This window comes from Hippoglossus hippoglossus, chromosome 9, assembly GCF_009819705.1.
Source record: "Hippoglossus hippoglossus isolate fHipHip1 chromosome 9, fHipHip1.pri, whole genome shotgun sequence".
In the NCBI taxonomy this organism is placed as follows: domain Eukaryota; kingdom Metazoa; phylum Chordata; class Actinopteri; order Pleuronectiformes; family Pleuronectidae; genus Hippoglossus; species Hippoglossus hippoglossus.
The window spans coordinates 10,529,764-10,541,692 of record NC_047159.1 but is presented as its reverse complement, the minus strand read 5'-3'; the positions used below and the strand labels follow the sequence as shown (position 1 = coordinate 10,541,692).

General features: G+C 39.5%; 1 protein-coding gene across 2 annotated transcripts; it reads left to right on the top strand.

Moving 5' to 3' along the window:
* The first annotated feature begins 557 nt into the window (after positions 1 to 557).
* On the top strand, positions 558 to 11,550 carry smarcad1a (SWI/SNF-related, matrix-associated actin-dependent regulator of chromatin, subfamily a, containing DEAD/H box 1 a). Of its 2 annotated transcripts, XM_034596325.1 has the most exons (23): positions 558 to 614; positions 705 to 819; positions 923 to 992; positions 1,656 to 1,750; positions 1,953 to 2,054; positions 2,751 to 2,829; positions 2,955 to 3,190; positions 3,224 to 3,685; positions 4,381 to 4,577; positions 5,085 to 5,175; positions 5,582 to 5,681; positions 6,279 to 6,338; positions 6,550 to 6,625; positions 6,729 to 6,864; positions 6,987 to 7,118; positions 7,399 to 7,494; positions 7,650 to 7,767; positions 7,873 to 7,988; positions 8,271 to 8,459; positions 8,541 to 8,659; positions 8,884 to 9,066; positions 9,302 to 9,411; positions 10,513 to 11,550. In XM_034596325.1, exons 1-23 carry the CDS (start codon positions 604 to 606, stop codon positions 10,572 to 10,574), a joined length of 2,955 nt encoding a protein of 984 aa, XP_034452216.1. In that variant the 5' UTR covers positions 558 to 603; the 3' UTR covers positions 10,575 to 11,550. The 2 variants fall into 2 exon arrangements, with proteins under 2 accessions (XP_034452216.1, XP_034452215.1); XM_034596324.1 differs by having other exon boundaries at positions 2,955 to 3,685.
* Positions 11,551 to 11,929: the final 379 nt, after the last annotated feature.

Below are 11,929 nucleotides of genomic sequence, written 5' to 3'. Positions count from 1 at the left end.
CTGATTATAAGTGTTTCGGCTCTTCACACACCCACACGCCTGAGATTCGATCTCTCATATCGCATTTGGAGATTGTCTGAGACGCATGTGGCCACATTCTCTTTCCTGTGTGACTGATGATGTGAAGAACCACCTACTCAGCGGATGTTCTCTTAACAGCCTCAGTTTAAACATATGTTTTATATGTTTTGTTTTTTTAGCCGCCACCACCATATCAACATAGACCGCCACACAATGATTGATACTTTTCATAAATTGGTTACACTGTTCCTCAAACAGTAGCTGCGTGTATTCATTCATTCAGCCCCTCCTGACTCCACTCACTCTCTATCTTTCTCTCTTTTGCTCGAGTGGACACACAGAGCCACACACACAATTAATCATTGTCATATGATTTATCCTTAAACTCAGACTGAGTTAAGACATAATTTGGTCTTCATGAACACAAATGAAAAACATGGTTATTTGCATATATTTGGGGTAAATGAGATCCAATCACAAGTGGTCACAGGAGACGCATTCAGGAAGCATTCTAATGTCATTTTCTGAACAGATGAGCTTAAAAAGGTCCTCTCTGAACCAAAGACCAGTGTAACATCAAGTATGAAATCCAAGTAAGTGTCAGCTAAAATTTCTACATTTTCCATTGTCACATTCGTGGGGATTGGTACTGTTTTACAGTTGTGTTGCCTTTATTTCAACAGGAATCCAATTAGGAAACCGTCAGTTCATACGGATAATGAGGAGAATAAGCTCGAGGAAAAAACAACCAGGCTTAAAGAGATGTTTCCTCAGTTGATGAGGGAAGAGCTACTCGAGGTGAGGCACCTTTAAGCATATAACACAAGAGTTAAACTCCATGGACGACACCTTGCGATTTTCAGTTCGCTGTTCTAAGCACATTGTTCTGTTCTGTTTTCAGGTCATTGGGAGCACAAGCACATTGGAAGAGGCTGTAGATGCCTGCTTTTTAAAGGGCTCTGATAACAAAGGTAAGTAATCACCTTTTTCAAGAACCCAATGAAGGAGCACCCTCCTTCATTAGGTAGTGCATTGATGCAGTGACAGAACATAATCGATTCATGCTTTCCGCTACGTTCAGCCACTGCATAGTTATAACCACCACTGCTTCAGAATCAAGACAGACGAACATTAAAAGTCTGGTTGTCCTGTTCTGTGTCGGAGTTTCCGGTCCGTGTCGGCCTCCTCCCTTTTACAAAAACCTTTTTGTAATTTACAGCCCCCTTGTAATAACATTAATAATTCATATTTGTCTGACTGAATTTATTTACTGATAAAAAAAAATCTGCCTTGTGCATTTATATATAAAGTTGTGAATGTGATACATTGAAATTTTTACGCAGGATGGTGAAGATGCACACCTCTACCATAAAGATGCATTTTATGGAGGAACAATTTCTGATTTGTGGTCAATAATGTTTGGTTCATTCTCAAAGCTGTAAAGCAGAAAACTTGATGCAAAACAGTAAATCTCAACCTGGTGCACATTCAGAGAAAAATAAAAAAAATTTCAGATGTTTGAAATATGTTGCAGTCAAGCCACAGGGCTATACATAAAAAACTATAGCTGCCTCACTGGCTACGTCTCTCATTCCTATGGAACCACAGAGATAAATGGCTTTTTTTTTTCTCAGCTCCAGAACAAGACAGAAAGAGAAAGCTGGATGGATCCAGCAGTTCTCAGGACAGTGGTGAGATTCAAGAGACCAAGAAGAGGAGAATGTCAGAGGTAAGATTACTAATGTTTACAACCCTTCAGATTTAAATGATAATGGAATAATGCGTACATATTATCGCAGTTGAAATTTTCACATACAAGAATAGGTGTTGTAAGACGCTTTAATGAAGATTATTGTATGATGATTTACTTACTCTGCAAAGTCCAGATCTCAGTGTTTTATTAAAGACTTTTTCACCTTAAAACAAAAAAGGTCTCTGATGAAGATGATGATGAAAATAATGAGCCAAGCTGGGAGAAGCAGGAAGCCATGGTGAGAAGACTGCAGAAAAAGTTTCCTGACCAGGACAAGGAGGTGAGGACACACTGACACTGTCCTTCTCTTTAACTCACCAAGCCATGTTGTTAGGAGATTCATTTTAGTACAGTTTGATTCCACCTTCCTAAACGGATCATAGTCAACTTTACTATGTTTGTGACTGAACTTGATGCAGTTTTATGTGATGTTCCACTAGAGGAAGGAAGAGGTGTCGCTCTCCTCCCAGTTTTACCTTGCACAGTATCAATTGCCTTGCAGCTTAAAACCAGTCTGGAGCACACTCAGCCTACATGACCACTCGTGTACTTATTCATCGTCTTAAAATGTTATACTTAGAAAAAATGTTACTTTGAATTTCATGTTTAACAAAACCAGATTTCCAGCCGAAATTCACTGTAGACAGGAGGAAAATTTGCCATGTGTAAACACTATAGCCTTAGCTTTTATTATTTTGTGAATAAACAAATATTGTCTGTTAAGATGATGATTTTTTACATCATAAAACCTAATTTTCAATCTAGATATTGGGACAAAAGAATGAACAACAAATCATTCAGAAACACAGATGCTACTCTTGCATCTTTAGTGCTAAATGATGCCTAAGCAAAGCAGAGCACTTTCTATCATCCGTTTTACAGCTGCTTCTTATGACTTTACCATCGACCCAGACCATAGTTTTCAAGGTATCTGGAATCAGTGTATTTTGTGTTAAAGCTCTGACCCTCATTGTAGGAGCTGCGGATGGTGCTGCAGGAACACGACTGGGATGCCGAGGAGGCTCTGCAGGTTCTTCAGATGTTCTCAGACCCAGGTGTGAACGCAACATCTTTATTCTGAATCCATCCACCTTTTCATTGACTTCATGTGTATGTGTGCTTTTAACTTTCCTGTTGTCCGCTCATACTGATTCAGACTGTTGTTTTTTCCTGGTGTCAGATACCAACTCCAGCACACCTGAGTCAGAAGAAAAGAAATCCAGCAAATCAAATAGTAAAGACAAGTCAAGCACGGACCACAAAGAGTTGAGGCGCCACAAAGATCACAGAGACAGTACAAAGAGGAATGGTAATGTGAACTCTAAAGATCACACAATTATCAGTGAAACAGATGGAGACAGTACAGATGATACAGAAGCGTCAAAAGACAGTGAAGACGAATCAGACCCAGAAGACATTAAAGTTTCCATACCCAACACAAGTAGAGCTTCCACTATGAACACGTGGCTACAAAAAAGCTCCCACCCAGTGTCTTCGTCCTCCTCTGTCAAGAAAACAACTACCTCTTCGTCCCTAAAGCCATCCTCCTCCTCCTCCTCTTCTTCCTCCTCCTCCTCCTCGTCGTCCACTGCCCAGATGCTGTCCAGATTTGCCAGTGGCACGAGTATAGCGAAGAAACGGGCAGCAGAGAGAAAGACAAAGGCGCGTGCCTCTGATGAACGTGTCAGTTCTGAAGGGGAAAATGACGATGAAGAGGACACAGTTAGCAGCGAGTTCGAGAACTCTGATGAGGAGCTCGACGCTCAAGGTGCCATGACGGAAATAAAGAAGGAGGTGCTCAAGTTTTTCCGGGAGGCATCAAGAGATGAGCTGTCGCTGATCACCGGCTGTTCTGTTAAAAAGGCCCTGAAAATTGTGGAGCTGAGACCCTTCAATAGCTGGCAAAGCCTGGTGAGAGAACATGTGTCTCCAAACAAATCCATTAAATAGATACTGAAATATTGAGTAGACAACATGCAGGTGATTCCTTTATGGGAAATAAAACAGTTTGCACAAGGTATCAATGGGGAAAGATGAAAAACACAGCTACTGCCAGTCCTAGGGTAAAAAAAAGTTATTGTATAGAATACCTGGAAACGGTGCTCTTGTTTGATTCACAGTGTATTTACTCATTGAGTTTACTACTCCAAATTCTCTGTAGAACAGAGACCTCTTCTAATATCTATTGAACAGCTAAATGCCACACATCTCGTCAGCCTTTCAACAGTCCCTTTATTTTCATACATCTATCCATTATCATTGAGAAAATACCAAAGGCAATGATGGACAATAACTATCACAGGATCTCCTGATGGAATTCAATCTTTTATATAAACCAAATACAACAGTCACACTTCATGTGTGCTTGTCCTGATCATAGATATCTTGAGCATTTTGAATATGTTTAAATAACTTATATTCTTCATAGGACCACAACATCTATTCATGCATGCGTTCAGGTTCCTTTAGGTATGACCTTGGTTAATATGGCAAATACCATTGCACACTGGACCAGCTCCACTATCGGTGTCTCTCCATGAGATTGAAGTATTACTTATATAAGGTACTTGAAACACTATGTGAACCATTTGTTCTGTCCTCTTAAGGTTGAAGTCTTTCACAAGGCCAATGGACTGTCGGAGAGTTTACTCGGCGGCTGCAGACTTGTCCTCAAGGAGCGGAAGATGGTGTTGGGGCTCATGGTCAACTGTAAGACTATTTCCTCAAATATGGTCAAACAAGTGACTGAAGTGATGGAGAAGGGCACAGGGGCCATGAAACAGCCCAGAATACTCAACAGCCAGTGAGTAAAATGCACATTAAGTTTAATTTATGAATATTCCATCAAACTAAATGTTCAAATCATCAGCTACTTTCCATAAAATAACCTTATGATTGTCTGCAGACTTTGGTGTTTCCCCAGGGGCCTAAAAAGTCTATATTTAATTATCAGAATTTTAGGCCTTATATGTTAAAATATTACGCGCTCTGTCTAAATTGTGTCAACATTAATTCAAGGCTACTACTTTGACTTCAAATATGTTTTGGCAGCATGCTTAGTTTGGAATTTCTCAGTTTGTTGTAGTTCTTTCCTAACGGTACAAATATTAGAACACTGTAATAAAACTACAAAAAAGACCAATGTGGTACTGATGCTGTTTCATGATGCATGGGTTACTGTTTAGTATATTCGTTTTCTTAAATGATTACTAAATGAAAACGGGACCTATCAGAAACAACTTACAGTTTGTGTTTTCATAAGATTAAATATCAGATTCTTGTTCTCAGCCTCTTATTGGTTGTCTTTCAGGTTACGGCTGAAGCCATATCAGCTGATTGGTCTGAAGTGGCTGCTGCTCCTGCATGAGCACAAGCTCAGCGGTATCCTGGCTGATGAAATGGTAAGACAACCAACCTCGGACCCGTGGGAAGAGGCAAGGTGCACTACAAACATTTGTTCTCAAGCCCAAAGTCGTACACTAATAGACATGTGAACATCAGGGCTGTGTCAGCATCACATGGCTTTGTGTTGATATGTTTCAATCCTGAAGATGAATAAACAGAAAAGAAGAGGGAACAAAGAAATTGTTTAAGCTCCAAGACAGTGAGAGATGTTTTTTGTAGTTTAGTAAAGATGCACTGTGGGTAAAGTATGTCAGGATCTTTTCTGTTTACACATGGTGAATATGATCTGAAACGCAGATGTTCAAAAATCTTTAATATCCATGCACCTTGCTCCTTCTTTTTTTAATATTTGAGTTTGAAAGACTCTATCTCACCGTCCCTCTTCTCCTTCACTCTTCTCAGGGTTTGGGGAAAACTATCCAAGCCATAGCGTTTCTGGCCCAGCTATACGAGAATGGAATAGAGGGTCCTCATCTCATCGTTGTGCCGTCCTCTACGCTCGGTAATAGTCTCCACAAATCACACACTTTGGTGTACTTTGCTTCATAACATGTTATGTAAAGCAAACAACATATATTCAGATAATAATGTTATAAGGCATTAGGGGGTCTTATACCTTTTGGTTATATGTAGGACTTCTCTATTGGACACTTGAATGTAAAAATCCTCAGGTTGTACCTTGTATCTTACTGTATCTTCTCCTGGCTTCTGCTAAGAAAAGGGACAGTCGTCTCTCTGATTTGTCTCTAAGACTTCTAAGAATGTTTGGACCTTCCTTCTGTATATACACAACTCCCTGTATCAAGCTTGGTTGTAACAGTTACTGCTGATGATAAAGGGGTTCTATCCCATACTGTAGGTGTGTCATGAACTCATTTTGACCTTGCCTTGTGTGCAGTCTTAGAGAGGTCTGTTGAATAAGTACATAGTAATTAAGAAAGAGAATCAAACTAAATGAGAGAAATGGATCCAGATTAGGAAAAGAAATTAATGGTTGTAGCCTCCGGAAAAGGGCAAAGCACTCTTAGCCTCGCTAGGTTTTCTAACAAATCAATTGTTCATTTTTGATTTATGCTTAATTAAATGCTCTGTCTTCTAGATAACTGGGTCAGAGAGCTGAAGCTGTGGTGCCCACGCCTCAAAGTTCTAATCTATTGCGGTAAGAAATCTCTCAGTAAATGTACACAATGCTGAACATGTGTTGTACTGCCTGCTGTGTGCACGAGGACATTTTTAAATTTTTTTATACCCTGCTATTGTGTGTACACGCCGTTAATCAGCGTCAAATTCTGATCAGTGAATTTATCGAACAAACGTTATATTCTTTCACACTTTGAGCTCTTGTGTTTGTGCTCTTGTGTTCTTTACAGGATCTGTGGAGGACCGCCGCTACCTCAGACACGACATCCTCAATAACAAGTCTGATTTCCATGTCATAGTGACCACGTGAGCAAACGCACAGATCACCTGCTTCATATGTTACAGATCATTGATGTAAATATGCTACTTGAAGAACGAATGAGGAAAGTTTGTTTGCTGTGTTTTGCAGATACAATTTGGCGATAGGAAACGATAACGACCGCAGCCTTTTCCGCAAGCTGAGTCTGGAGTATGCTGTGTTTGATGAAGGTCACATGCTGAAGAACATGAGCAGCTTGCGCTACCGCCACCTCATGGCTATTAATGTTAGTTCAATTTGTAATGTATTCTCCACCACAACCATTCAGCTGTCTGCCGTCATGTCTTTAGTTGCCTTTCTGTCTTTTTTACAGTTTGGGATGTCTCTCTCTTTCTCTTTTCCTTTTAGGCACAGCATCGTTTGCTGCTGACAGGAACTCCTTTACAGAACAACCTCTTAGAGTTGATGTCTCTCCTCAACTTCATCATGCCTTCTATGTTCTCCAGCACCACGACACAGCTCACCAAAATGTTTTCTATTGTGAGTGTTTTGGTGTATAAGCACAGTGAGCTCAGTTTGTGAGGCCTCTCCATTTGAAGCTATTCAAACAACACTACCTGGAAATATAAGCTTGTTGTCTCCCTTTTTATATGTTAGGAACTTATGATCAGCCAGATATTGTGTTTTAAGACGGCACATTCGTTTGATGTTTTTAGTTCTTTACTTCTTTATTCTGAAATTATTGCAATATATAGAATGACTAGTTCAGCAAAAATTTGTCTTTTCTGTTCCAATCTGACGAAAGTGTTTAATGTTTTAGAAATCTCACGAGGAGCAGAGCCATTTTGAAAGGGATCGTACTTCTCAGGCCAAACTCATCATGAAACCGTTTATCCTCCGAAGGGTCAAGAGTGAGGTGAGTTAATCTTCTAAATGAAGACTTGACATTAAAATCTTTTCTCAGTTTTCTTTTCTTTCTCAGTTAATACCATTTGCTTCAGTGTTTATAAAAACATTAGTTAAAACCCTGTGTTAGTGTTTTAAATAACTCGTGATGTTTCCTTCCTCCAGGTTTTAAAGCAGCTGCCAGCGAAGGAGGAGAAGGTGGAGTCCTGCTCGATGAGTGAGAAGCAGCAGGTGCTGTACGAGAAACTCTTTCAAAAACTCAAGGCCTCCACCCCTGGCGAGAGTAAGCCTCATTTAAATGGCTGCATTAGCGGCTCCCTTTTGTCAATAACGGCATTATTTTGTACACATAACGGAAATTAATGCATGGTTAATAATTTCTCTACAGAGCGGGAGCTGTGTAATGTGATGATGCAGTTGAGGAAGATGGCCAACCACCCACTGCTCCACAGACAGTACTACACCACAGAGAAGCTCAAAGCCATGAGCAAACTCATGCTCAAGGTCAGTCCTCCTCTTTCACTATCCTTTGTTCTTTTACTTTTTTTATTAATTCTGTACTTGACCTTCAGTTTGTATAATTTGAATTCTTCAACCATTCAATTGTTCATTATCCTTTTACTCCTCCCTCTTCATTTCTCTGTTCCCATATTTTTACTGAACAATCGAACGTACATTTTGATTTAGCTCTTGACGGTTAATGTGCCTGACGCTTGGTGCTGGCATCAAACTTGTACATGTGAGTTCTCAAAGGTTTCATCCATTTTTCTGTGATTCCTTCCTCAGGAGCCAACTCACTTTGATGCAGATGCGGCTCTGATCCAGGAGGACATGGAGGTGATGTCAGACTTTGAGCTGCATCGTCTGTGCCAGCGATACTCCACCATCAGCTCCTACCAGCTTGAAAACAATCTCCTGCTTGACTCTGGGAAGTTCCACTACCTCAAAGAGCTTCTGGCCTCTCTAAAAAACAAGGTATGTACTAATGTAGAGAATCATGTATGTGGACTGCGTGCAAAGGAGTAAAAGATAATTTATTATCATTTACTCCAACAGGGCGACAGAGTGGTATTATTCAGTCAGTTCACCATGATGCTGGACATCGTGGAAGTGCTGCTGAAACATCACAAGCATCGTTACGTCCGACTGGATGGATCTACACCCATAGCCGACAGGTCAGTTAGAGTTGGGCTTTATCCAATTGTTGATACGGTTAAACCTTTCCTAAATGTCCACCCTGTACAATGGGATTTTGATGCTGAAGTTATATAATACTAAATCAGTCTAGCATAGTTATTTTTGAAGTTGTTACAAAGAGTTTTTTTTGTCAAATTGAGAAAAGATGTCACTTTATGAGCAGACATTAAACTGTGTCTAAAATGAGTTCTTCATCCTGCAGGATTGTGTTGATTGATGAGTTCAACACGGACCCTGAAATATTTGTGTTCCTGTTGTCAACTCGTGCTGGAGGCCTGGGCATCAACCTCACGTCAGCTAATGTCGTGATTCTACATGACATCGACTTCAACCCCTACAATGACAAACAGGCAGAGGACAGGTGTCACCGTGTGGGACAGACCAGGTAAGATGTAATCTGTTACTAATACTCCTGTCAAAGAAATTACTTCTTATTACTTCTAACTACTTATCAGCAGTTGGATTGAAAGAAAACATTCATGTTATATTCTCAGATTCTGATGTGATTCAAATCTCAGAATAAGACCGTAGAATATTAATTGCTATTCTCAGATCTCATTAGAACTGTGCTTCGTGTATTAATTGACTGTAGTGACTAAACATCCTTTCTTGTGTATCAGGGTTGTGAAGGTGATTAGGCTGATCAGTAAGGGCAGCATAGAGGACTGCATTCTGGAGCTGGGACAGAAGAAACTAAAGCTGGAGCAGGACATGACTGCTGCTGAACAGGGTGAGGACTCGCACGTGCATACATTTTCTCAAATGCATGACCACCCTCTTTGATAATCCCCCTAATACAAGTGTAGTTTGACATACAAGTAATTAAGTTAAAAAGTGAGTTAAGTTTCAAAATGTAAATAAAACTGATCAGAGGAGCGACACCGCTGTATTTACTTTAATCTGGCCATGTTAACTTTTTAAAATTGTAATTATGCCATGTGTTCCATATGATGACGAATCTAAATAAGCTGTAGACTGTGCCTTATGTTATTGGTTGCAAAAGTTAACATCTTATTACATTGTATAATGTCTGAAATTGACGTTACTTACAATCATATGATATATGATGGGGAATATGGAGAATTAACAAGTGCTTCACAAGGTAGAGAAATAAAACAGACGAGTCACATTCATCAGATTTTTAAAAGATAAGTTTCATATAAAACCAATTTAGTCGGGGACAATAAAAGATTGAAAAAATAAAGAAAAAGAAAAAAGACAGTTCATAGAAAATAAAAATCACAGGGGAAAAAAACTGTCCAATAAAATGCATCTTAAGAAAGGATTTAAAAAAGGTTATTGAGTCAACTGACCTGATTTCCTCAGACGGAGCCTCAGGGCCCTGACTACAGACACTTTGTCCCCTTTTAGCTTTCAGACGAGTTTCTGGAACAGATGAAAAGGAAAACGAATAAAAGCAGATGCGTATTCATATTTGTTAAACTGGTGGTCCGCCCCAGATCTTTACTTCAGCTGATGTTAACTTTTCACCCCTTTTCTGCGCTTTGACCTAAAAAACACTGTAAACTCACCTGTCACCTCCACGTTGCTGTTAAACCCCCTTCGGATGAGGTGCAAAAGATTCATTTTAACATTCTGCAAAGCAGTTTATGTATATGTAGAAATGTTGCTTGATTCTTATCAACTCCTCAAAAACGGCAGCAAGCATGGATATTTTTGTTTCCAGAGCAACATGTAGGCACCACGTCTGAAGCATGACATAGTCGGGCCATGTATTTTAGCTTTATTTTGTGGCATGCAGCTTTGAAATGATTTGACTTGAGATAACCGCAACATAACCTTCTGAAATAAAGCACTGTTTGTCCTTCAGGTGGTGAGGGATTCATACCGGAAGATATGGCATCTTTACTCAAAGCTTCACTGGGACTGTGATACACAAACACATGAAACTTGAGACGTTTTTGAAAGCATTCCTATGATCCTGGCCAGAAACTACTGAGAATCATATGCTGCAGGTTCTGAAGATGAAGTCTGATTGACTGACTGTGTAGCGTGCTAGCTGTGCCTAAAACACAATTTTTACCTGCTCTGAGTTTATGTTCTTACTTTGTCTATGAGACCAGTATTTACAGAGAAGGCTGAACAACAACTTAGCCTTTTTATTATTATGCACTTCTCATGTTACGTAAAAGATTCCAAAGTGTAGAAACGTGAAAGAACTTGGTTTTAAGAAGTTCAGCGTGAACATGTATTGAAGAACACCATCAACCGTTTGGTACTGAACTTATAGACTGAAACAAAGTTCACATAACTGAAGTGATGTGAACAAAGCCTTGTGTCATGTACATTTAGATAACTGTACTGTATGCTGGTTAGGACACTGAGAAGCCTGATGGAATATTCAGAATTGTTGTATGGTAATGATTCTTACACACTGAAATAGGTGGTGCTTGGAGAATGGCACCTGGCAGTGTTGCATCCTTGTCATTCCAGCCAGTGATTTTAAAACACACTAGTTTACATCCCAATGATTTTCATTCTATTCAAAACAATTTTGGCACTTGCGGTTGCATCACAATTTCAGTTTAGTATCTAGAAAATGAACTTCTGTCACCGTTAGTCTACTGTGTTGAGTTTCATCTTTCAAGCCCAGTTCTTTTCCTGTCAGAGACATGTCAAATGAATTCAGAGAATGTTTTTACGTTAAGTACGGTGCTTGAATTATTTTCTTTGAGTTTTCGAGCCAAGCAACAAAGAAGATGATTTGAGGAATCAGCTGCTGCATTCATGTACTGTACAAGTGGCTAATGTGTTGTAAGTGTACAAGTGTTACCGTAAACGCTTTTACTAAGTCGTTTGTATGATTTCTAGATACCTGTTTAAACTTAATAATAAATATTGGAATAAATATTTGTGTGGTTATGCTTATGGGGATTCAGCAGGAGGACCAATAGGTACCTGGATAAATTATAATGAAAGATGTGCAGATCCAGTGTGCAGGATTTAACAAATCTTTTTTTTTTCTGCTGATACACGCGATCGACCAATCACGAGTCAGTCTCAGCCGTCAATCATGAGGTTTCACCCTGTTTTTATAGCAAAGACTAATTAAAGCCAAACTAACCATAAAAATGAACAATTAAAAAGAGACATCAATGTCATATGAACTACCTACAATGACAGAACAAAATTATTATTGAGTAGATGGGTTATGACCTGTACTGTTGCCAGCCACCAGGGGGACATGGAGACACTTTGCCTCACTTTTCAGGAGCCATCATGTTCTC